General features: G+C 50.8%; 1 protein-coding gene and 1 non-coding gene across 3 annotated transcripts; one reads left to right on the top strand and one right to left on the bottom strand.

Annotated features, from left to right (window-relative positions):
- The first annotated feature begins 9,717 nt into the window (after positions 1 to 9,717).
- TRNAQ-UUG (transfer RNA glutamine (anticodon UUG)) lies at positions 9,718 to 9,789 on the top strand. Its single transcript has one exon. It is a non-coding gene; the product is annotated as a tRNA-Gln (tRNA).
- A 9,351-nt stretch (positions 9,790 to 19,140) lies between these two features.
- Positions 19,141 to 22,351, bottom strand: GNGT2 (G protein subunit gamma transducin 2). Of its 2 annotated transcripts, XM_060646329.3 has the most exons (5): positions 22,228 to 22,351; positions 21,674 to 21,965; positions 20,680 to 20,780; positions 20,199 to 20,299; positions 19,141 to 19,822 (listed from the first exon to the last, which is right to left on the bottom strand). In XM_060646329.3, the coding sequence occupies exons 4-5, from the start codon at positions 20,280 to 20,282 to the stop codon at positions 19,697 to 19,699; spliced, it is 210 nt and encodes a 69-aa protein (XP_060502312.1). In that variant the 5' UTR covers positions 20,283 to 20,299; positions 20,680 to 20,780; positions 21,674 to 21,965; positions 22,228 to 22,351; the 3' UTR covers positions 19,141 to 19,696. The 2 variants fall into 2 exon arrangements, with proteins under 2 accessions (XP_060502312.1, XP_060502314.1); XM_060646331.3 differs by lacking the exon at positions 22,228 to 22,351 and having other exon boundaries at positions 21,674 to 22,119.
- Positions 22,352 to 22,360: the final 9 nt, after the last annotated feature.

Genomic DNA, 22,360 nt, shown 5'->3' with positions numbered 1-22,360 from the left:
AATTTCCACAAATTCCAATAATTTGTGGAAACAAAAGCAAGAAAGTTACATTATGTGGCATAAATATATATGATAAATTATGAATTATATTCACTATCTATCTACTTTTTCTTTTTTTTTTTTTTTAATTTTTTTTTTTTTTTCAACGTTTTATTATTTATTTTTGGGACAGAGAGAGACAGAGCATGAACGGGGGAGGGGCAGAGAGAGAGGGAGACACAGAATCGGAAACAGGCTCCAGGCTCTGAGCCATCAGCCCAGAGCCTGACGCGGGGCTCGAACTCACGGACCGCGAGATCATGACCTGGCTGAAGTCGGACGCTTAACCGACTGCGCCACCCAGGCGCCCCTACTTTTTCTTTTTTTAATGCTTATTTATTTTTTGAGTATGTTTATTTATTTTTGAGAGAGAGAGAGTGAGACAGAGCATGAGCAGGGGATGGCCAGAGAGAGAGGGAGACACAGAATCGGAGGCAGGCTCCAGGCTCCGAGCTGTCAGCACAGAGCCCGACGTGGGGCTCAGCCCCACCAACCGTGAGCGCATGACCTGAGCCGAAACTAAGGGTCGGATGCTTAACCGACTGAGCCACCCGGGGAGCCCCTACAATATTTAAATATTGAGACAGCTATTTAATTTGTCCCAGGCCTGCTTCCAGAAAAATGTCTGCCTTCCTAAGTAAATATTGCATTCAGGCTATAGGAAAACACAGTTGTGTGCTTTCACGGAAATGAGAGCGTTCTGCAACGTCCTTCAGCGGGGACTATTCTGACATGCTGTCCTTGTCGTGGGTATGTTCCAGCCGGGCACATTTTTTCCGCCCCCGTCCCAAGATCTGGAACCGTTCACTCCAGCAGGGAAGAGTAGTTCAAACGGAGCTCTTGTAGGGTATTTGCCTAAACTGCAAGCCAACTTTCCAGGCGGATCAACTACCCGGAGAGTGTGGGACTCCACAGCCTGGTCAAAGCGTATCAGACCAAGACCGTCAGGCTCCTGCACCCACGGCCGGTCAGGCTGCGTCTCTCGGAATTTGAATCGGTCCCGCAAAGCAAGGCCCTCCGGGTGGCCGGACGTCAGATGTCACGCACGCAGGAGCTGCGGACGTGCCCCTTCCGCCGCGTGGACTGAGGGGCTGAGAAGGCCGGCCTGCAGCTAGAAAAAAAAAAAAAAAAAAAAAAAATGCAACGTGTGCTCAAGGAGAAGCTGAAATGAGAGACGCCTGCCAGCCTTCTGGTTCTTTCCTGAGGTCTGGCTACAGTCCTGCCCTGGGATTTTGTAATTCTTCCTTTTTGCTTAACCTAATTTGAGTTGGCTCCTGTTACTTATAACCACAGTGTCCTGAATCATACAACCATCCTGTTCTCAAACCAGAAAAGCATAAACGAAAAGTCTTCTCCTTGGGTGGTTTGGAAGCAGAAATCGGGTCACAGACACTAACGGGCACACAGGCCTCCCTCGAGCCTTGAATTTCAGACACGAGCAAGCAACCCGGACCAAAGCAATGACACAAGTCTCCTTCCAGGGCAGTGAAAGAAAGTGAAGTGTCCTTTACAATGAAGTGATGGTGAAGGAGGGCAAAGGTAGTGAAGGAATCCTTCCGGATACTTCTGCGAGACACCAAATGGCAGGGCAAGCCGGTGCAAATAATCGTGTCGGCCTGTAGGGGGAGCTCGAGCCTGCTCTCTCCGTCTCCCCTCTATCCACTGATTCCCAGCGCCTTGCTCAGGAAAATTGCTACAGTAATGACTTTCAGAAAAGAGGAATTTGTTGGCAACCGTGGTACTTGCTTGTTTGTGAGGGTGTGTCCATTTCACGTGGGTAAACGACATGGGGCTGGGAGCTCTCTCCTCCACCCTTAGGAAGGTCCCTCCCCAACTGATTTTGATTTTTAATAGACCAAAACCATATATAAGCCACTACGAAAAGGTTCTCTAAGAGGGCCACCTGGGTGGCTCAGTTGGTCAGGCATCTGACTCTTGATATCAGCTCACGTCTTGTTCTCAGGGTTGAGAGTTCAAGCCCCGTGTTGGGCCCCATTCAGGCCTCTCGTTGGGCCCCATGCTAGGAGTGGATCCTACTTAAAAACAACAACAACAACAAAAAAACCGGATTATCTATTAGAATGCTTTTACCGACAAGCACCAGAAACTTGACCCAAGTTGAAACTTGTCTTGAACGGTCTCATATACAGCTTGAAGCCTAGAGATGGGGCAGACCACAGGTGTCCTATGATCGGGAGGGAGATCAGGGAGTCTGAACCCTGGCTGTTCAGACCATCTGGCAACTCCAAGTTCTTCCCTCTCGTAGGAGTCCCCTTTTCCATTATCTTCCATATCCCCGTCTGAGGTCCTTGGGCAGGGTGACCCTTCTGTGGCCTGTCAAAGCTTTAACTGCCCACTCCCTGTTAGGCAGGTGTGCGCCTGCCTGGGACTGGCCCCAGGAGGTAAAACTCATTAGCAGTTATCAGTCAGATTTTTAAGGAAACGGAAATTGCCAGTGAAACCTTGTTAGCTACTCCGTAAAACATAAGAGGTTTTCTGTCATTTCTAGTGGATTCCAGACATCTTGTCTAGATGTAGTCTTTGAGACGGGGAAACTCGTTCTGGTAACCACAGGTCTCTATGCTTCGTTTATCCTCTGGCACTCAGTTAAATGGCTTCTGCCTTGAGGCTATTCAAAATCTTCTGTCTAAGGTACAGAGAGACTATAATCTGCTCTTTGCCCCCAGCTGTTTCCTCTTTGTGAGCAGAAAATATTTATTTTTTAAAATTTTTTTATTTAAAAAAATTTTTTTAATGTTTATTTTATTTTTGAGACAGGGAGAGACAGCATGAACAGGGGAGGGTCAGAGAGAGAGGGAGACACAGAATCTGAAACAGGCTCCAGGCTCTGAGCTGTCAGCACAGAGCCTGACACGGGGCGTGAACTCACGGACCACGAGATCATGACCTGAGCCGAAGTCGGATGCTTAACCGACTGAGCCACCCAGGCGCCCCATGTGAGCAGAAAATATTTCAAACATCACAATGTACTAGGCTGGTCTTTTGCTCAAACGGGTCTCCTGCGAAGTCTCTGGTCTCTGTTGGTGCTTTCTCTCGGGGTCGAGAATTTAGCTTTCCCCCGCCCTGCAAGGCTCCAAATTATAGGATTGCCAGTAAGCTTGGATGGTATGCCACCCTTAAAAGAAACATGTTACACCTGCTTGAAAACAGGGCGCCTTCAGCCTGAAACTTGTCTTCCTTTACAGGGCCATCCTAAAAGCTACCGCATGAAGTCACTAACGGATACTGACATCCTGATTTTTCCTGCCAGTTCCCATTCTCAACACTCTTGATAAGCACATAGTCTGTGCTGAGGACACCAGCAAGTTTCAGGCACACCAGTCTTCCAGAGGTCACCGTCTCTACCCCTTCTCTTCCGCTCTTCAGTTAAGGTTTGTGCCTTTTACTTTATGTAAATAATATCTCAATAAAATATCATTAAAAAAATTAGACATATATACTATTATGGAACAATCCTCAAGATGTGGTGCTAAATGAGTAAAACAGAGTACAGAACAGCATTTCCACTTCTCAAAAGAAAAGGAGGGGCGCCTGGGTGGCTCAGTCGGTTGAGCATCCGACTTCGGCTCAGGTCATGATCTCACAGCTTGTGAGTTCGAGCCCCGCGTCAGGCTCTGTGCTGATGGCTCAGAGCCTGGAGCCTCTTCAGATTCTGTGTCTTTCTGTCTCTCTCTGCCCCTCTCCTGCTCACATTCTGTCTCTCTCTCTCAAAAATAAACATTAAAAATTTTAAAAAAAGAAAAGAAAAGGAGTATGGGGTGTCTGGCTGGCTCAGTCAGTAGAGTTTATGACTTGATCTCAGAGACATGAGTTCATGCCCCACGTTGGACACAGAACTTACTTAAAAAAAAGGAAAGAAGTATGCATATTCACGTATATTTGTATAAGAATAAAATATCTCTAGGGGCACCTGGGTGGCTCAGTCGGTTAAGCGTCAGACTTTGGCTCAGGTCATGATCTCATGGTTTGTGAGTTCAAGCCCCACGTCGGGCTCTGCGCTGACCGCTTGGAGCCTGGAGCCCGCTGCGGATTCTGTGTCTCCCTCTCTCAATGCCCCTCCCCACTTGTGCTCTGTCTCCCAAAAATAAATAAAAGTGAAAATAAATAAATAAATAAAATGTCTCCAGAAGAATATCAGAAGTTGCCTCTGAGAGCAGAAAATTATAGTGAAGAAGTTTTATCTGTGCATTTACTTTTGAATTTTATATTGTGCTTGTGTATTACCCATGTAAATATTTTAAGCTTTTGAAGGAAAGAAGAAACAAGGTTTTTAGGTAACCTGTCATTATTATGTTAAGTGCAAAAGCGGAACATGAAATTGTACAGTGAAGATTATGTAGAAATGCATTTTAAAAAAGGAAATGAAAAAAAATCCAATGTCAAAGGTGCTTGTCGGCTCAGCTGGAAGAGTGTGGGGGCTCTTGATCTCGGGGTTATGGGTTTGAGCCCCACATTGGATGGAGAGATTACTAAAGAAAATAAATAAAAAACAAACAAACAAATAAATAAAAGGGCTTGTTGGAATTGTAATTATTTTCAAATCTTTCGCCGTCCTTATCAAAATAACAACCGCAATCTTCACAGAGTCTAGAACAAACAATCCTAAAATGTGTATGGAACCAGAAAAGACCCCGAATAGCCAAAGCAATCATAAAAAAGAAAACCAAAGCCGGAGGCATCACAATTCCGGACTTCAAGCTGTATTACAAAGCTGTAATCATTAAGACAGTATGGTACTGACACAAAAACAGATACTCAGATCAATGGAACAAGAATAGAGAACCCAGAAATGGACTCACAAATGTATGGTCAACTAATCTTTGACAAAGCGGGAAAGAGTATCCACTGGAAAAAAGACAGTCTCTTCAACAGATGGTGTTGGGGAAACTGGACGGCGACATGCAGAAGAACGAAGCCGGACCACTTTCTTGTAACACACACAAAAATAAACTCAAAATGGTTGAAAGACCTACAGGGGAGGCAGGAAGCCATCAAAATCCTTGAGGAGAAAACGGGCCACAACCTCTTTGACCGTGGCCGCAGCAACTTCTTACTTGGCATGTCTCCAGAGGCAAGGAAAATAAAAGCAAAAATGTACTATTGGGACCTCATCAAGATAAAAAGCTTCTGCACGGCGAAGGAAACAATCAGCAAAACGAAAAGGCAACCGGCAGAATGGGAGAAGATATTGGCAATTGACATATCAGATCAAGGGTTAGTATCCAAGATCTATAAAGAATTTATCAAACTCAACACTCAAAAAGCAAATAATCCAGTGGAGAGATGGGCAAAAGACATGAATAGACACTTTCCCAAAGAAGACATCCAGATGACTAACAGACACATGAAAAGATGCTCAACATCACTCATCATCAGGGAAAATACAAATCAAAACCACAATGAGATACCACCTCGCACCTGTCAGAATGGCTCACGTTAACAACTCAGGCAACGACAGATGTTGGCGAGGATGCGGAGAAAGAGGATCTCTTTTGCATTGTTGGTGGGAGTGCAAGCTGGGGCAGCCGCTCTGGAAAACAGTATGGAGCCTCCTCAAAAAGTCAACAATAGAACTACCCTATGACTCAGCAATCGCACTGCGAGGTATTTATCCGAAGGATACAGGAGTGCTGATTCGAAGGGACACATGCACCCCCATGTTTATAGCAGCGCTATCGACAATGGCCAAAGTATGGAAAGAGCCCAGATGTTCACTGATGGATGAATGGATAAAGAAGATGTAAAAAAAAAAAAAAGAAAAAAAAAAAGAAAATGTGGTGTATATATACAATGGAATATTATTCGGCCATAAAAAGAATGAAATCTTGCCATTTGCAACAATGTGGATGGAACTAGAGGGTGCTGAAATCGTTATTACTCTGTATGTTAACTAACTTGGATTTAAATTTAAATAAATAAATAAATAAATAAATAAATAAATAAATAAATAAATATCTTTCTACTTGGGGCGCCTGGGTGGCTCAGGTGGTTAAGCATCGAACTTTTTTTAAATTTTTTTTTTTTAACGTTTATTTATTTTTGAGACAGAGCATGAACGGGGGAGGGTCATAGAGAGGGAGACACAGAATCTGAAACAGGCTCCGGGCTCTGTGCTGACAGCTGACAGCACAGAGCCCGACGCGGGGCTCGAACTCATGGACCGCGAGATCATGACCTGAGCTGAAGTCGGCCGCTCAACCCACCGAGCCACCCAGGCGCCCCAAGCATCAAACTTTTGATTCCGCCTCAGGTCAGGATTTCACAGTTCTTGCGATCCAGCCCCGCGTTGGGCTCTGCGCTGACAGCACGGATCTTGCTTGGGATTCTCGCTCTCCCTCTCTGCCCCTACCCCGCTCGCATCCGTGTGCCTTCTCTCTCTCAAAATAAATACATAAACATTTAAAAATCTTTCCACTTTAACTGCCTTTTCTACAGTTTCCATTAGAAATGCTTTACCTTTTTTAAAATTAAAAGAATTGTTTTTAAATGTTTATTTTTGAGAGAGAGAGAGAGAGAGAGAGAGAGAACGTTGAGAGAGGGAGACACAGATCCGAAGCAGGCTCCAGGCTCCAAGATGTCGGCACAGAGCCCGACGCGGGACTCGAACCCACAAGCCATGCGACGATGACCTGAGCCAAAGTCGGACACTTAACTGACTGAGCCACCCAGGCGCCCCTACCTTTTCTTTTTTTAAGTTTCTTTCTTTATTTTGACAGAGACAGAGACTGCGTGAGTGGGGGAGGGGCAGAGAGAGAAGGAGAGAGGGAAAATCCCAAGCAGGCTCCGCGCTGTCAGCCCAGAGTCCAACATGGGGGTCGAACTCACGAAAGCATGAGATCATGACCTGAGCCAAAACCAAGAGTCAGACGATTAAGTGACGGAGCCACCCAGGCGCCCCATAGAAATGCTTTACCTTTAACATCTGAAATGATAAGGTAATTATTTTAAAAAGAGAAAGTGAAAACATTCGAGAAAAGGATAAAATGTGGATGCTGCTTTGTTCACAGAAAGTAAGCAGCCAGATTGCCCCATCAGAGCCTCAGGAACGCGAGGCCCAGAGCAGGGGGCTGGGCAGGAGGCTCAGAGACTCAGGGCATCACGGGTCACCTTGCACGAGGTGGCACTTAAACGGCTTGTCTGACATAGCTGGGGCTCCCAAGGCAAAGTAGGGGATTCGTGGCAGATGTCACCTATCCTGGGCGCAAGGACACAGAGAGTCTATTCTCCAAGCCTTCACGAGATGCCGTGTTTGGGGGGTCACGCATGATGCATTTACGTTAAAAGAAACTAGTTATGCTGGGGCAGGGAGATTACATATCGTCTCTGTTTTCTCTGGTGTCTCAAAAAGAACAAATGTGATGTTAAAGGAAATGTAGCTTCTTCCTCCCCAGTTCTCCTGGGCCCTCCCGAGGGGGTTCTGTGAACGTGTTTGGTATGGCACTAGCCACATTTAAAAACCAGCAAGTCCTGGACCCTGCCCCCCAAAGAGTTCACAGTCCAACCCAGGGGAAGGGGGTGGGGGGGGAGGGAACATGGGAGAGACTGAGCCAAAGAACACAAGTACCTATCATCCCAGCAAGTAATGACACAAGCTGTAAGGGAGATGATGCTTTTCTGCCACTTGACGAATTCACGAGTGGGGATTTCAGCGAGGGTGTCTGGCTGGTAAAAGTTTTCAAGCTGAGGAGGTGGAGGGAAGCGGAAAAGAAGTAGGGAATAGGAGGAGGGTGAAGTCCTCCCGCCGGACAGAAGGAACCATCTCCTGTCCACTTCCAAAGGGTATAATCGCAACTCTTTAGGGTTTCTATAGTAGCTTTTGAAAAATTAATTCCAGTACACGTTCACCGGTACAGAAGGAAATAGATGGGAAACCAGAGATGCCAAAGTCCTTTGATATTTAGTCAATTCGATATTGTCGCTCCAGCCTAATAAAGAGACACCCTTATCTCACCATAGAAACTCAACGGGAGTTTGGTTCGTTCCTCAAAATGGAAGATCTTTAATGTTTCTTCTGACAATATACAAGAGTTATATTTGTTCAAGGAATACAGAAAATCGTAAACTAGGAGAAAAGAGCCTCATCAATTTATTCCCCAGGGCTCTCTGTCAACAGCAGACCTTTTTGGATCTGGGCTCAGCAGATTTTTGACCCAATGCAACAGAAAAGGATTCTGGGTAACTTACACAGGAAAGGTACTTTGCTGGAAGGAAGTCAGATAGCTCTTAGCATCAGAGAAGCAAACTCAGGAAAATGGACAAGAACCAAGGGGAACTAGGCAACCAGGAACGGCCCCAAGGTCAGGACCCTGGGCTGTCTGTCTCGGGCGCCACTTCTGGGGCCAGTGGGCATGGCTGCTACCACTGACCCCGAGGCACTGGGTGTCACAGCAACTGCCAGCTGCAGGCCAAGTTCTAAAACGTCCCCGTTTCTGGGCATCCGTCCCTTTGGATTCTAAGTCCAGCAGAGCAAGCTAAGTACACACTCACTGTCACTCTGGAGAGCAAGTGTATCTGTCTTGGAGCACAGCCGTGCTATCAGCCAGACCCACACAAGGCTGGATCCCTCAAGACAGGCAGTCAGATGACACAGGGCAAATCAATCAGTGGCAAATGTCTGTCACACACACACACGGACACAGCTTTTCTGCTTCTATGTAAGTGGGCATTCTACACACGAATTAGTAAATAGATTTTTGTTTGGGTTGGGTTTGTTGAGGCCTGTCGCTCTTTTCATGTCAATACAACAAATCAAAATAATGCAACAAACCAAAACGATGTCAATGCAATAAAAACGCATCCCCCCAATACCTGCACAGCATTCATCGTACAGAAGCTGTCAATATCTACTAAACCGATTTTCAACTGACGGACATTTCTCTTCTGCTCTTTCCCATGATGAACATCACCGCCGAGAACACCCCCGAACACTCCGCCGCACCGGTCTTAAAGTAGTCCTTTAAGGATAAAGTTAACAGAAGTGAAACCGCTGAGCCAAAGGTTCTAAAAGGCTATTCAAAAGTTGACGCGAAAAAGCCCAGGAGCCAGTCTGCCTCCCGCGGACCCCAGATCCACAGGGGGAAAGGAACCACCGCCGCCCCCACGGGGGTCCCGCCGAGCAGGACGCGGAAGCGCCTGATCCCGGGTTCCGCCGTCGCCCCCGAGTTCCGGTAGGAACCCCGGGCTCGCGTGCGCGCCCGGGCTTTGAACCGCCGTCCCGCCCCGTGCCGGGCCGCTTCCCTCCCCGCTTGGCCACCGTGGCCCGGGCAGAGGGCGCCCCGTGGAAATAAATAAATAAACAAGCCCGCAGCCCAGGCAGCGTGCGCCAGGCTTTCCGCTCGGGGCAGGGGCCGAAGCCGCCCCGCTCCGCCTTCTCCGCCCCCCAGCCCGCCGTTCTTCCGGCTTCCCGGGGGCGCACGTCAGGACCCCCGGAGGAGAGCCGAGGAGCAGGAAGAGCGGCGGCAAGAGATGACACCGCGGGACTCGCAACGTCGGGGGCCGCGGAAGCCCTTGCTGGTCCGCTTCCGCCCGCCCGAGCGGTCTCGGGCCCGGAGCCCAGCGCCCAGGCCGGGAGAAGCGGGCGTCCGCCGTCCCTCCCGGCAGGCAGCTCCGCGCGCCACGTGGCTTGAGAAGCCTCCCGGCCGCCTAAAGCAGCCAGCAGGTCCCATGGTGTAATGGTTAGCACTCTGGACTTTGAATCCAGCGATCCGAGTTCAAATCTCGGTGGGACCTCACCAAACCTTTTGGTTTTGCAATTTGTGTTTTGAGGACTGCTGGCGGCGGCGGCCACCTCGGGCGGGGTCGCTACCCCCGTGACCTAGGGGATCGCGGTTTAGGGTCCCTCCCCCTCTCGTTTCACTGCCGGCCTGAGGGTCGCAGTGCGCATGCGTCAGAGTCTGGGCGGAAAAGTGGTGGTGGTTGACCGAATGTGCCTTTACCCTGGAGGGGACGGCGGGGAAACCCGAGGGACCCTGGGAGCCTGCTTCGGGCGGCAACCTGTGGGTCTAGAGGGACACCCCACCCCCACCCCCCCAGCCAAAGCTGCTGGGAATCCTTCTTCCTATCGGCTAATGTGCAGTGTGCGCTCAATTACTGCTTTGTAAACCTGGAATGAAATGCCGGGCGGTGGCGAGGGACGCGGGAAGCAGTAACGGGCTGGGAAGTAGGGTGTGTGTTTGGGGCCAGTCCGCCTGGGAGTCGGTCACAGAGTGAAGCGGGTCTGATTGGTTGTCTGTTACTCAGGCAGTGAAGTTGTCCGTGTTTGCTCATCAGGCCGTGCCAGCGGGTCAGAGGATCTCCGCCGGCGGTTTCTCCCCATATGGATGGGGTGTTTCGCCCTCAGACGGTTAGAACCTCAACCAACAGGACTGAGCACGTCTATTGGCGAATCTGTCCGGGATCGGTATTTTGGGCGCCGGCCAGACGCGCGGGATTTGCAGCAAAGGGTGTGCCTCCGGGATGGAAGGGAAGAGACGCGCCTGGAGTGTTGTCTGCTTCGAATTGTATCTGGGTTTTGAGAGCTGCGTGGCCCTCTGGGATGAGAGACGACGGAGCCCAATGACGCATTTGTGATCTCCCTACAGGGTGATTGGCACTGTGGCTGTCCGCGGCCGCCCCTTGGGAGGGTGCCATGGAAACAGAGGATCCTTGCCCTGCTCGCGGCCCTGAGCACCTCTCCTCCCCACCCCTCCCGCACACTGCATAAACGTTTGAATGGATTTGTGTGTATGAGCGATCCCGGCCTCAAAAATATCTAGGTATGAGAGGTGGGAGGGCTTACTCTACCAGATATTAAAACTTACTATCATCAACTATAAACTAGGAATTCAGATAGCGTGGTACAGGTGCAGGAGAGACAAGCATCCCAGTGGAACAGAATAAAGGGCCCAGATACAGCCCCACACGTACTTGGACAAGTGATTCAAGACAAAGGTAGGACAACAGAGCAGCAGGGAAAAGAATCTACGTTTCAATAAATGATTCCGGGGGAATTGGGCGTCCACATGGAAAAATAATGAAATCAAATTCCTCCCAACTTACACTAGACACATCAATACATTCCAGGTGACTCATAGACCTTAACGGGAGAGGAAAAGCAGTAAAGCTTTTGGAAGAGAACAAAGACTATCTTCATAACCTTAGGGTAGGGAAAGTCCTCTTAAGACACAAATATTTCTAAAAGCTTAATATATGTCACCATATTAATATGATGCTCTATGTTCTCCCTATCAAAAGACCCCAATAAGAAATTGAAAAGGTAAAGCACAGGATAAGAAGAGATCTTGTAGGACCCCCTCATGTATGACTCTTTGTGATGCATAACTGGCAAGGAAATTGTATCTAAATTATTTAAAGAACTTGTCATAATAAGGCCATAAAATTAAAATTTAAAAAAATCGGTAAGAAGAAACACAAACAACCTAATAGAAAAACAGCAAAATACTTGAACTGGCACATCACAAAAAAAGGAAAGCCAGGGGCACCTGGGTGGCTCAGTTGGTAAAGTGTCCGACTTCGGCTCAGATCGTGGTCTCACGGTTCGTGGGTTCGAGCCCCGCGTCGGGCTCTGTGCTGACAGCTCAGAGCCTGGAGCCTGCTTCAGATTCTGTGTCTCCCTCTCTCTCTGCTCCTCCCCCGCTCATGCCCTGTCTCTCTGTCTCTCTCTCTCTCTCCTTCAAAAATAAATAAAAACAAAAAAAAAAAGGAAAGCCAAAATAACTGTTATAGGGCCTCCTGGCTGGCTCAGTCGGTAAAGCATGTAACTCTTGACCTTGGGGTTGTGAGCTGGAGCCCCAAGTTGGGTGTAGAGATTACTTAAAAATAAAATCTTAAAAAAAGCAACAACATACTAATATATATATATATATATATATATATATACACATATATATATGAAAAATATATGAAAAAAATTTCACTAATATATATATGAAAAAATTTTCATATAAAATTTCCAAAAAAATTTCACTAATATATATATGAAAAATATATGAAAAAATAACAAAATACTAATATATATATATGAAAAGCTGCAAAGCATCATTAATCATCAGGAAAATGCAGATTAAAAGCTCCACGAGATACCATTACGCACTCACCCGAATGACAATGCTGAATATTAGTAAGGATAGGGAATGTGAACCCTCAGAGAAATGTAAACTGGTAGAAACTAACTTGGCATTAGCTACTGACACTGAAGATACTCCAATATCCTGTGATCAAGCAATTTCAGTCTGGGACATACCTCCACCGAAATGGGCGCATTTGTATACTTGGAAACGTGTATAAGAGCATTTGGGCAACATGATAGCCAAAAATTGGAAAGAACGCAAATGTCCGGCAGTAGAATGGGTAAGTAATTGACAGGCCGTACAATGGAATATTATCCAGCAACAAAACGGATGAGTCTTAAAAAAAAAAAAAAAGTATGGAGCGAAAGAAGGCCGATCTAAAAGAATAAGTCATGTAGGACTCCATTAAAAAAAGGTGCTAAACAGGTAAAACACAACTACCATATATCGTTTAGAGTTGCAAACTTAGATGGGAAAACGATTAAGCAAAGCAAAAATTCCCCCGTAAGTGAGGATACCCCTGGGGAAGAGAGAGGGCCATGATTGAAAAGGGGCCAGCAACAGTCTTCTGGGGCTATTGGTATTATTATTATTATTTTATTATTTTAAGTAATCTCTATGCCCGGTGTGGGGCTTGAACTTATGATCCCAAGATTAAGAGTCACATGCTCTACCAGCTGAGTCAGCCAGGTGCCCTGGTACTGGTATTATTCTATTTCTTGTCCTGGGCGGAGGTTACACAGCCTGTTCGCTACAAAAATCTGTTAAAATGCACAATAAGTTATTCATCATTCTGAATGTGTATTGTATTTTGACATTTAAAAAGTAAAAAAAAAAAAAAAGGGGGTACCTGGGTGGCTCAGTAGGTTAAAGTGTCTGACTCTTGATTTCGGCTCAGGTTATGAGTTCATGGTTCGCGAGCTCAAACCCCGCGTAGGGATCTGGGCTCACAGCATGGCACCTGCTTGGGATTCTCTCCCTCTCTCTCTGCTCCTCCCCTGCTAACTTTCACTCTCACACACACTAAATAAACAAACTTAAAAAAAAAAAAAGTCAAAAAAGTACTTATCTAGAGACGTGTTTCTGCCCTGGTCACGGATGAGGAATCTGAGATCAAGAGTTTGCCCACAGGGGCGCCTGGGTGGCTCAGTCCGTTAAGCGTCAGACTTCGGCTTGGGTCATGATCTCTCGGTTTGTGGATTCGAGCCCCGCATCGGGCTCTGGGCCGGCTGACAGCTCAGAGCCTGGAGCCTGCTTCCGATTCCGTCTCCTCCTCTCTCTGCCCCCACCCCCCACCCCATGCTCATGCTCTGTCTCTCTGTCTCTCAATAATAAATAAACGTTAAAAAAATTGAAAATAAATAAAAATACCAAAGTCTGTCCACAGACTGGGAGCTTGGGGAGTCACGAGAGCGATCCTTCCCACTGAGCCAGCCCAAGGGCATTCAGAGGATCAGGTTCAATTCTAGGCATTGCATGAAGACATTGATGAATTTCCCCCTGCCACTAACTGGCTGAGTGCATTTGCGTAAGCATTTCAAATCCTCTGAAGTTGTAACTCTGTGAGGTGATGGATGTGTTAATGAAGCTTACTGAGGTAGCCATCTCACAATCCATAATGATAACAAATCATGATGTTGTACACCTTAAACGGACACAATCATAGATGTCGATTACGTGTCAATTATCTGGGAAAAAAATTCGGAGCCTCACTTGTAAAGGAAAAGGGACGACGGTGCCTTTTGCATAGCAGTGTGGCAAGAACTAGTAAAATAGTAAGCAAAAGCCCTTTTCTCTGCTTCTGAGCCAAGACAGGCTCTATAATAGTAACTGCTAGAAAGACTATCAGAATAGTGAGGATTCCGGAAGCTCAGATCCTTGAGCAAAGAACACAGGCTTGTATGGGGAGGAAAACAAAACTTGGAGGGTAGCAATAGAGGCGGAGAACGAGAACGTGTGGGTGGAAGTTAGAGGGACAAGAGGAAGAAGTTTCTAACAATTTGAGCTGTTCATCCACGGAACAGGCTTGAGAAATTCTGAGCTTCTCATGCGTGGTAGTCTCCCGGGCGCGTTCGAAGGTCTTTGTCACCTGGAGGTGTGGGAAGGTTTCTAAAAGTGGGTCTTGATTTCACAACTCACTAATGGCTCTTAACCTACGCTTAGTAAAACATTAGCTCCCCAGCCCCGCCCCAGCCCCCTCTGTCCTTCCAGATTTTCTGAGAGCCTCTCCCCATTTCCTTCTCGGAGCCTCTCTCTCGAGAGCTCCGACAGTCTGAGGAGCCCTTTGCAAGGATTTTATTCCCACGAAGGGCCCCCAGAGGCAGCGTTTTTCAGAAGGTAGTGACTGTAGTATGTTGTCCTTGACCAGAGGGACCAGGAGCGGGCAGAGACCAGGGCCACCAGGGAAGCCAGGCCTGTGCCTAGCCTGGCCTCCCCCTTGTGCTAGATTCCCAGGGCGATCGGTTTATTACTGTCTTTGGCTATTGGTTTACACGTGGCATGATGTGTCTCCAACGCTTCTCACAATGCCTGGCCCCTAGAAAGTCTATAAATGCCGGGACACACACGGTCATTTAACACCCATTGTTGTGTGCCTGCGATGTTCAGGGTGCCGGGAATACAAAAGGCAAAGACTTGACTTCTGCCCTCAGGGTGCTTGAAAGCTGAGAGGAGACACTGAGGACGAGAGTGTGACATGAAAAGGAACAGGCCGGGGAGTAAATGTGGACACAAAGGTCAGTGAAATCCAACCAGGGAATAGGAAAGCCAGAGGGGCCCAGGGGATATTGAGAAACGACTTCAGAGTCGCCTCCCCTCCCCCAGCTTCTAACCTCAGAGATGGTGGAGGAGGAGGAGGGCAGGGAGGAGGACGGTGAGGGTGCTATTTTGAACCCTATGTTAAACTCTGCTCCCCACCCCACCCCCCCTGCTTCTAAGGCCTGGGGATCCCACCCTGGGAGTCTCTGGTGAACGTGGACTATGGAAGGAAGAAGACAGAGAATTTAAGAATTCTTCAGCTTGACATTCGATGAGCAGGAAATCAGGAGTCCGAGTCCCTCTCTGCCTCCCTTTTCTTGACTTGGTGTCATTTTACTGCTCAGGGTCATCAGAACTTCAGTGGCCCGCTCTGTGCTTGGCCTCCTCGCACCTTGGCCTTCCCTTCTTGGTCCTTTTCATGGCCCTTCCTCCTCCTGAGTCGCTGATGTTCTCCAAGCTCCATCGTTGGCCTCTTCCCATCCTGCCCCACGCAGCCATCCTGCACGGACTCACCTCCTCTTTCCATAGAATCAGCCGCCACCTCCCAGTGGTTCTCAACAGGGTACGAGGGGAGGGAGGAGAAGCCGAGGGGAATCACCTAGAATCATTTGGTGAGAAGGGCGTTCCCACTGGTGACCCCACCATTCGCTCGCTCAGTCATCCCAGAAAGAAACTTGACGTCAGCCGTGAAAGTTACCTTGCCGTCCTGCTGGGAGTCGAGCGACCTCCAAGCCCTGAAAACGTTACCTCCCGAGTGTCATTCCAATTCATCACCTCCTCTCCGTTCTTACTCCGATCCCCCAATTCAGGTCCTGAGCAGGTCTGCGTACCTGGATCCCCGTGGTTCCCCTTTCTCTGGGAACCGCCCTTCTCAGAGTGGCCCAAAAATCAGCAGGGAAAGGAAACTCCTTCCTCTCTGATTCCTGGGGAGCAATCAAGGTTCTGGTCCGATGATCAAGGTCTTAGAGCCCAATGGAGGGACTGAAGACAACGGTATCTGGGGAGGGCCGTGTAGTTGGTCCACTTAGACTGAGTTCAAGTGGCATGAGATTTACCAGAAGGCCGCCCCTGCAGAAGAGGCTCTTTATAACCCCACAGACGGGGGGACCCCTGGGCCGACGGGGGCTCATGAAACAAAGCAGCCAGAGAGGCAGGAATAGAGGCTGTGTTGCACGTGCCGTGGCTCTGGAAGATGCTAACATCAGGCGAAGCTGGGGGAGGGGGACACGGGAACCTTCTGTACCACCTGTGCAAGTGTTCTGTAAATCTCAGGCAAGGGGCGAATGCTCTCAGGATTTGCTGATCTCACCGTGTGTCCGTCTGTCCGTCCTCTGGACCCTGCCGGCTTTATAAAGCGAAGGAGGGGCCCGGCGAAGCCCGGGCTTGGTGCCAGCTGGGAGACACTTGGCAAAGACGAGGGGCCGTCACAAGACGGCTTCTTGCGCTCTGAAGTGAACCAGTCACGACGCACGGGGCTTTTCTCTCATGGGTGTGAACCCCCCGGATCTACGGGACTGAGGCGGGGACGGGGGGGCTTAGATGACACCCAGGCCTCCCCCCCCCCAGCTCATCATCATGCTCATCGCTGACCTCGTGAAGGTTTGGGCATGCGGGGAAGGAATGTGGCCACCAGGGCACCAACTAATAATTCCTTTGAGGCTGATAACTCCTCGGCCCTTTGAGGCCCCTTCTGGCACCGGGAAAACAGACAGAAGGGGGGCTCGGAGCGGATGGCTTAGGGATCTTCTGGTTGCCCCCACACCTCGGGGTGGACGGGACGGGCGTGGGAGGAGCCAAGAGTACCCCCGGGGCACCTGGGCAGTGTGCCCTGAGAGCAGGTGCGCAGGAGAAGCTGCTACTTTGTGCAGAGCCCCGTCTGGGGTTCAGACGCCCCAGGAATAACGGTTAGAGTCACTCCCTCGACCGAAGACGCCAATCAGTGAGATTCCGCCTGGCGGTAGCAGAGCAAGGACCAGGCGGGTGGAAGAAGGAAGCCACAGCCACGGGGCCTGTGGCCCTATTGCCGTAGCCCCCACCTGCTTTTCCTTTCCTACCGCTAGAACCTTCTGGAGTGTTCACCCTCCCCCCCGCCTTAAAAAAAGAAGAGTTCTTGGGGCTCCTGGGTGGCTCAGCCGGTTAAGCATCTGACTCTTGTTTCGACTCAAGTCGTGCTCTCACGGTTGTTTGGGTTCAAGGTGTGGGTTCAGGCCCCACATCAGGCGCCGCGCTGACGGTGCAGAGTCTGTTTGGGATTCTCTACCCACCCCCCTCCCCGGCCCCTCCCCCCGCCTCATGCTCGAGCTTTCTCTCTCCCTCTCAAAACAAGTAAACATTTTTAAAAAATTAAAAAAAAAACCACCAAGAATTCTCGTATTTACGTCTTTGCCCTTTCTCGTCCCTCTTTTCCTTCTCCCAGGCCGGGTATGTTGCGAGTGGCTCAATTTATTCGAGGCTGAATCGCAGAATGGCGAGGTGGGGTCGGGAGGGAATTTTCAGGATGGCCTGGGGAAAGCAGTGGACCCTTCCCAGGAGGTCCCGGATTCTGACCAGCGGCCATGACCTCACCAGCAGGCCCTGGGTGCTAAGAGAGCGGGCAGCCCCAGCGGGATCACTGTGTCACGCTGGGTTTGTTTTCCCGTGGGTGACCGTTCGGTCATATCTGGTCGTCTCCCAAGCCAGGAACTCGTCCTCCTCGACAGCTCCCTCTCCCTCGGCCACCACTCAGCGAGGTGTCAGGACCTGAAAACCTTATTTTACCCAAAGAACTCCTCACCCCCATCTGCCCGCTCTAGACCTACGACGGCCAACGCCCCAGATCCAGTGATCATCTCCTTCATTGTCTCTCTGTCTCCGTGCTTTCCCGCCTTCAATCTTGCCAAACACGTTTTCTTCTAACTGCAAACACCCGCCAACCCGCTCCCGGCAGACGAAGGTGGGTTACACCAAGACCCCTCTGCTCACCTCCAAGCCCACATCTCTAGCTGTGAACTCCAAAGCTCTAGGCCCCTCTCTTGTTCCCCCCTGGACCCTGCTTCGGATTCTGTGTCTCTGTCTCTGTCTCTGTCTCTCTCTCTCTCTCTCTCTGCCCCTCTCTTGCTTGTTCTCTCTCTCCAAAATAAATAAATAGACATAAAAAAAAAAAGAATATGAAATAAACCATGACATCATGAGGCTATCACCTCCTTCTAGAGGCCTTTCCTTGTTTTCCCTCCCAGGATGCAACTCACTCATTCAGCTGGATTAGGCTGTCCTCCTCTGGGTCCCCTCATCCATCCCCCCCCCGCTGCCCCCACACGTTGCACTGAGCGCCCTGTATCACGTGAGTCCGCCTGTGGCTCCCTAAGACCGTAATCTCCTTGCTAACAAGGCCCAGGAATCAGCATCCTCCTTCGTGGGGTCCAGCCTCCCTTCTGCGAGTCAGTTTCTGTCCCTTGGCTGCTTAATGCCTTCGCAGGCCTTCTGCTGCAATGAGAGTGAAGAACAAAGTTCTTGACTGCGCTCGCAGAAGGTTCTTGAAGGCTTGACCCCCTTCTCCCTCTTGGGCCTCTGTCTGCCCGGTTCCACCCCGCTGCCCACCGGCCCGCAACAGTTCACGCTGACCTTGCCCACAGGCCTGAGTGTCTGCGCTGTGCTCCTCCCTACACCGCCCTTGACCCCTTGACGTCCCCTCCCGCTCAGGTGCACCTAATTGCACACCTTCTCCGCTAAACTCCGTGAAAATAGGAGCCACGTGAGCGTCGTCATTCTTCCCCCCTCGTGCCCAGCACGGAAGAGACACTCAAGAATCTCAACTACAGGGGCGCCTGGGTGGCGCAGTCGGTTAAGCGTCCGACTTCAGCCAGGTCACGATCTCACGGTCCATGAGTTCGAGCCCCGCGTCAGGCTCTGGGCTGATGGCTCAGAGCCTGGAGCCTGTTTCTGATTCTGTGTCTCCCTCTCTCTCTGCCCCTCCCCCGTTCATGCTATGTCTCTCTCTGTCCCAAAAATAAATAAAAAACGTTGAAAAAAAAATTAAAAAAAAAAAAAAGAATCTCAACTACAGGGGCGCCTGGGTGGCTCAAGTCGGTTAAGTGTTCGACTTTGCGCTCCGGCCGTGATCTCACAGGTTCGTGAGTTCGAGCCCCGCATCAGGCTCTGGGCTGACAGCTCGGGGCCTGGATCCTGCTTCGGATTCTGGGTCTCTGTCTCTGTCTCTCTGCCCCTCCCTTGCTTGTTCTCTCTCTCTCCAAAATAAATAAATAAGTAAACATAAAAAAAGGAATATGAAAGAAATCATGACATCATGAGTTGCCAAGCTCTTTTTGTCCTCAGGCCCCTCTGGGGCGATCTAAAGTGACTAGGGGGAGGACCAAGGGATCGGACACACGACGCAGAAGAAGGACCCCCCCCCTCCCACCCCCTACTCCGGCCCTCAACCCAAACTACTCTGAATAGGAATGCCGGTTTGCGGAAGACAGTGGAGGGGAAGACAGGACGGCCCTGTGGAGGAGTAAATGTCTCTAAGGATTCCCGTCTCGGGTCTCAGGGTGTCGCATGCTCTTCAGACCCCCACCGCACAAGGTGCCAGCTGCTGAGCCAAGGAGGCTCTCCTCAGAGGGTGACCTCAGCAGTGACCCAGCAGGTGGAGGAGGAGAGAGTCGAAGGGGTTGGGGAACGGACCCCCAAGTGCACGGCCAGGTGTCTTTACTCATGCTGTGGCCCAGAGACGGTGAAAACTGCCTGGCTCCCTGGGCGTCCGGGGACACTCGCGTCCTGGTGGAGAGTGGGGCTGAGGAGGGACGGACGTTCAGGGCAAGGGGGCCCCAGGGCCGTCAGCTTATCACACAACCCCCTTTCTCCTTGAAGGGATTCTTGTCCTCGGGGACGCCTTTGAGAAGAGGGTCATTTCCTGCTTCAGCCTCCACAAAATCCTTGATTTCCTTTCCCGTCTTGGAAATCTGTGAGGAAACAAAGTGTGGCCCTAGAGCCCTTGTTTGTCTGTCGGGATCCATGATTCGCTCGGTCCAAGAAAACAGGTCCTGGGAAGGGTGGGGACAGAGGCTGCAGAGGAAAAAGACCAAAGGGACAGGCAGGGGCTGGGGGGGGTGAGTTCTTGCCTCCGAGGGGCCCTGGCCGGAGCTGGGGAGGCCCGCCAGGCCGCGGGCCTCGCTCCTGGCCACCCCCATGGGGCTGACCCCCAGCCTCCCTCTGTGTCCTACCTCTCCTGCACCATCCACCCCACCGTCTGTCCCTTCTTCCTGGGGTCCCGGCTCCGAAAGGACCGGGCTGTGGTGGAGAAGAGAAGAGGGGCAGGGGAGGGAAGACGAGGCTTACCGGAACTCTTGTGTTCTTCACTTCCTTCTTGAGCTGTTCAACGTTCATCTTCAACAGGTCCTTCTCGCTGAGCTCCTGGGCCATCCTGCCCCCCGGGACACCTGGGTCCTGGAAAGGATTTCGCAGCTGGGATCGCAGTCCCCGTGAGCCCTCTTCCCTGCCCTGCCCTGCCCCTCACCTCAGGCCCTGTGTATTCACACCCTAGACTCCCTCCCACCCCCTCCCCATCTGCAAAATGGGTATAATGATGGTACCCCCCCCTCCTTGTATGATTTTTGCGCGTCCTAGGAAAATAAACGCATCTCAAATATTTTTAACACTCTGGCTGGCGCATAATGAATCGTAAAAGCATTTATTATGATGACGATAGTTGCTACAATCAGCACCATCACGACAGGGTCATCGGGAAGGCCTGCCACGTGCCTCACTTGAATAATTCTAAGACTAAAGCCCAGCCCAGCGCAACCTCAGCCCCTCTCACCTGCCCGGAAAGAATGTGCACTTCAAGTCCCTGACTCAGACAAGACGGTGTTTGAGCTTCCCCCGCTTATCAGCTGGAAGTCTTCAGATAAAGCAGATGGTCTGGAAGCCAAAACCTCTGATGCCTAAGCTGATCAGGGGCTCAGGGTTCTAAGCCCATCCACTGGCCTGAGCCTCCAAGCCCTCACTGCCCCTGGAGCAGATACCCTGCCCCGTGCACCGACCCTGGTCCCTTAGTGACCCTCCTGGCTTACAGCCAGTCCTCACCCTCCGGCCCAACACACTCCCCTCCCCGTGTCTTCTCTCCCAAGCCCTCCCCTCCCCTCCCTCTGAGCCTCCTCTGAGCCTTTTCCTCTCGGTGAAGCAAGTCCTAGACCAGCTCCTAATGTCCCTCACCCAAGAAATGGTGGTGTCTCCCCCTGGAGCCCTGCGATGACACCTCACAAGTTCCTTGCAGCTCGTCCAGTCCTTCATTTGCTTACTGCAAACAACAGACTCCTCACTTAGGAGGCTGTGCCTGCCAGCACTTGGGGCCACGGCCACCTCTAACGTCCGGGTCCGTGCTTCTTGGCCTTCACGTGTCCCTCTGAGCCCTGAGTGCGGGTCTCCCTCTCCAATCGCTGAGCACGGGGCCCACATCCTGATATTTCTCTCGGCCTCCTTCCTGAACCACCTAAGGGCTATGCTGTTTCGTAGATCCTGAGCTCCGGCTCAGGCCGACACCTGTCCCACGACAAAGGGACCCTGTCGAGAAGCAGATGCCGGAGACACCAATATGGCCAGTAAGGGATCCTCTTCTTCTCCTCCCTCTGGGTTGACACAAGGGACACTGGAAGGGGCTGGGAGGAGGCTGGAGTCCACCCTGACTCCCCCCCCACCGGCTCCAGACGCCGAGCCCCACCCCCAGCTGCGAGTGCTAAGAATTTAAGGGCAGGCCAGGGCCCTGCAGGCCTCCAGTCCAACCACCCTGTCCACGCAGGATGGAAAGCACGCACCTCTTGAGACCAGCTCGCTGCTCTGTCCGCCGATGCTTCCTGAAATCCACTGGCTAATCTGGATCTTACACCTGGTGCTTCTCAAAGCCAACTCCTTCCTGTTGTCTAATCGGAGTCCCTCCCGTGTCATCTCGTCTTACCTCCATCAGGCACAGGGCATGGGCCCCAGGTCTCCTTCACACATAAGCCTTCAGAGGCTTGGGAACGGTGCTCAGGGGGCCTCTGGCTGTGTCTTCCCCGTGTCTGAGCCAACTCCTCTTGTGCTGGCTGTGTTCCACTGTTGCTCAACACCCTACGGCCCCCAGCACGACTGGTCTCCATAGCCTCACCACCCTCCACTCCCCAGGCCCTTGGTGACTCATCCCTGAGCTTCCCAAGGAAACCCCCACCCTCTGCCCTTTCCTCCCCTTCCATGAGTGGAAAATCCACCTCCACTCCCCAATCCCCCCAGAGCAGGCCAGCCCCCTTCCTCCTCCGTCTCCCACCCCACCCCCACCCCCCACCCGCCTAGCAGTTTCCTCTCCAGGCCCAGGGAGCAATCACAGCGCCCCGACCTTGGCTTCCTCTGCTGGGAGGGATTGGGGGGCTGGGCTCCCAGAGGGGCCCCTGGCTTCCCCCTTCCTCTGGGCAGGGGGCAGAGAGTCTCAGGCCCAGGGAACAGGGACTCACTTCCTCTTGTCCCGGAAT

This window comes from Panthera onca, chromosome E1 (assembly GCF_046562875.1).
Source record: "Panthera onca isolate mPanOnc1 chromosome E1, mPanOnc1 haplotype 2, whole genome shotgun sequence".
NCBI classification, from domain to species: Eukaryota; Metazoa; Chordata; class Mammalia; order Carnivora; family Felidae; genus Panthera; species Panthera onca.
The sequence above is the reverse complement of the archived record's forward strand: the minus strand, read 5'-3'. Positions and strand labels throughout refer to the sequence as shown.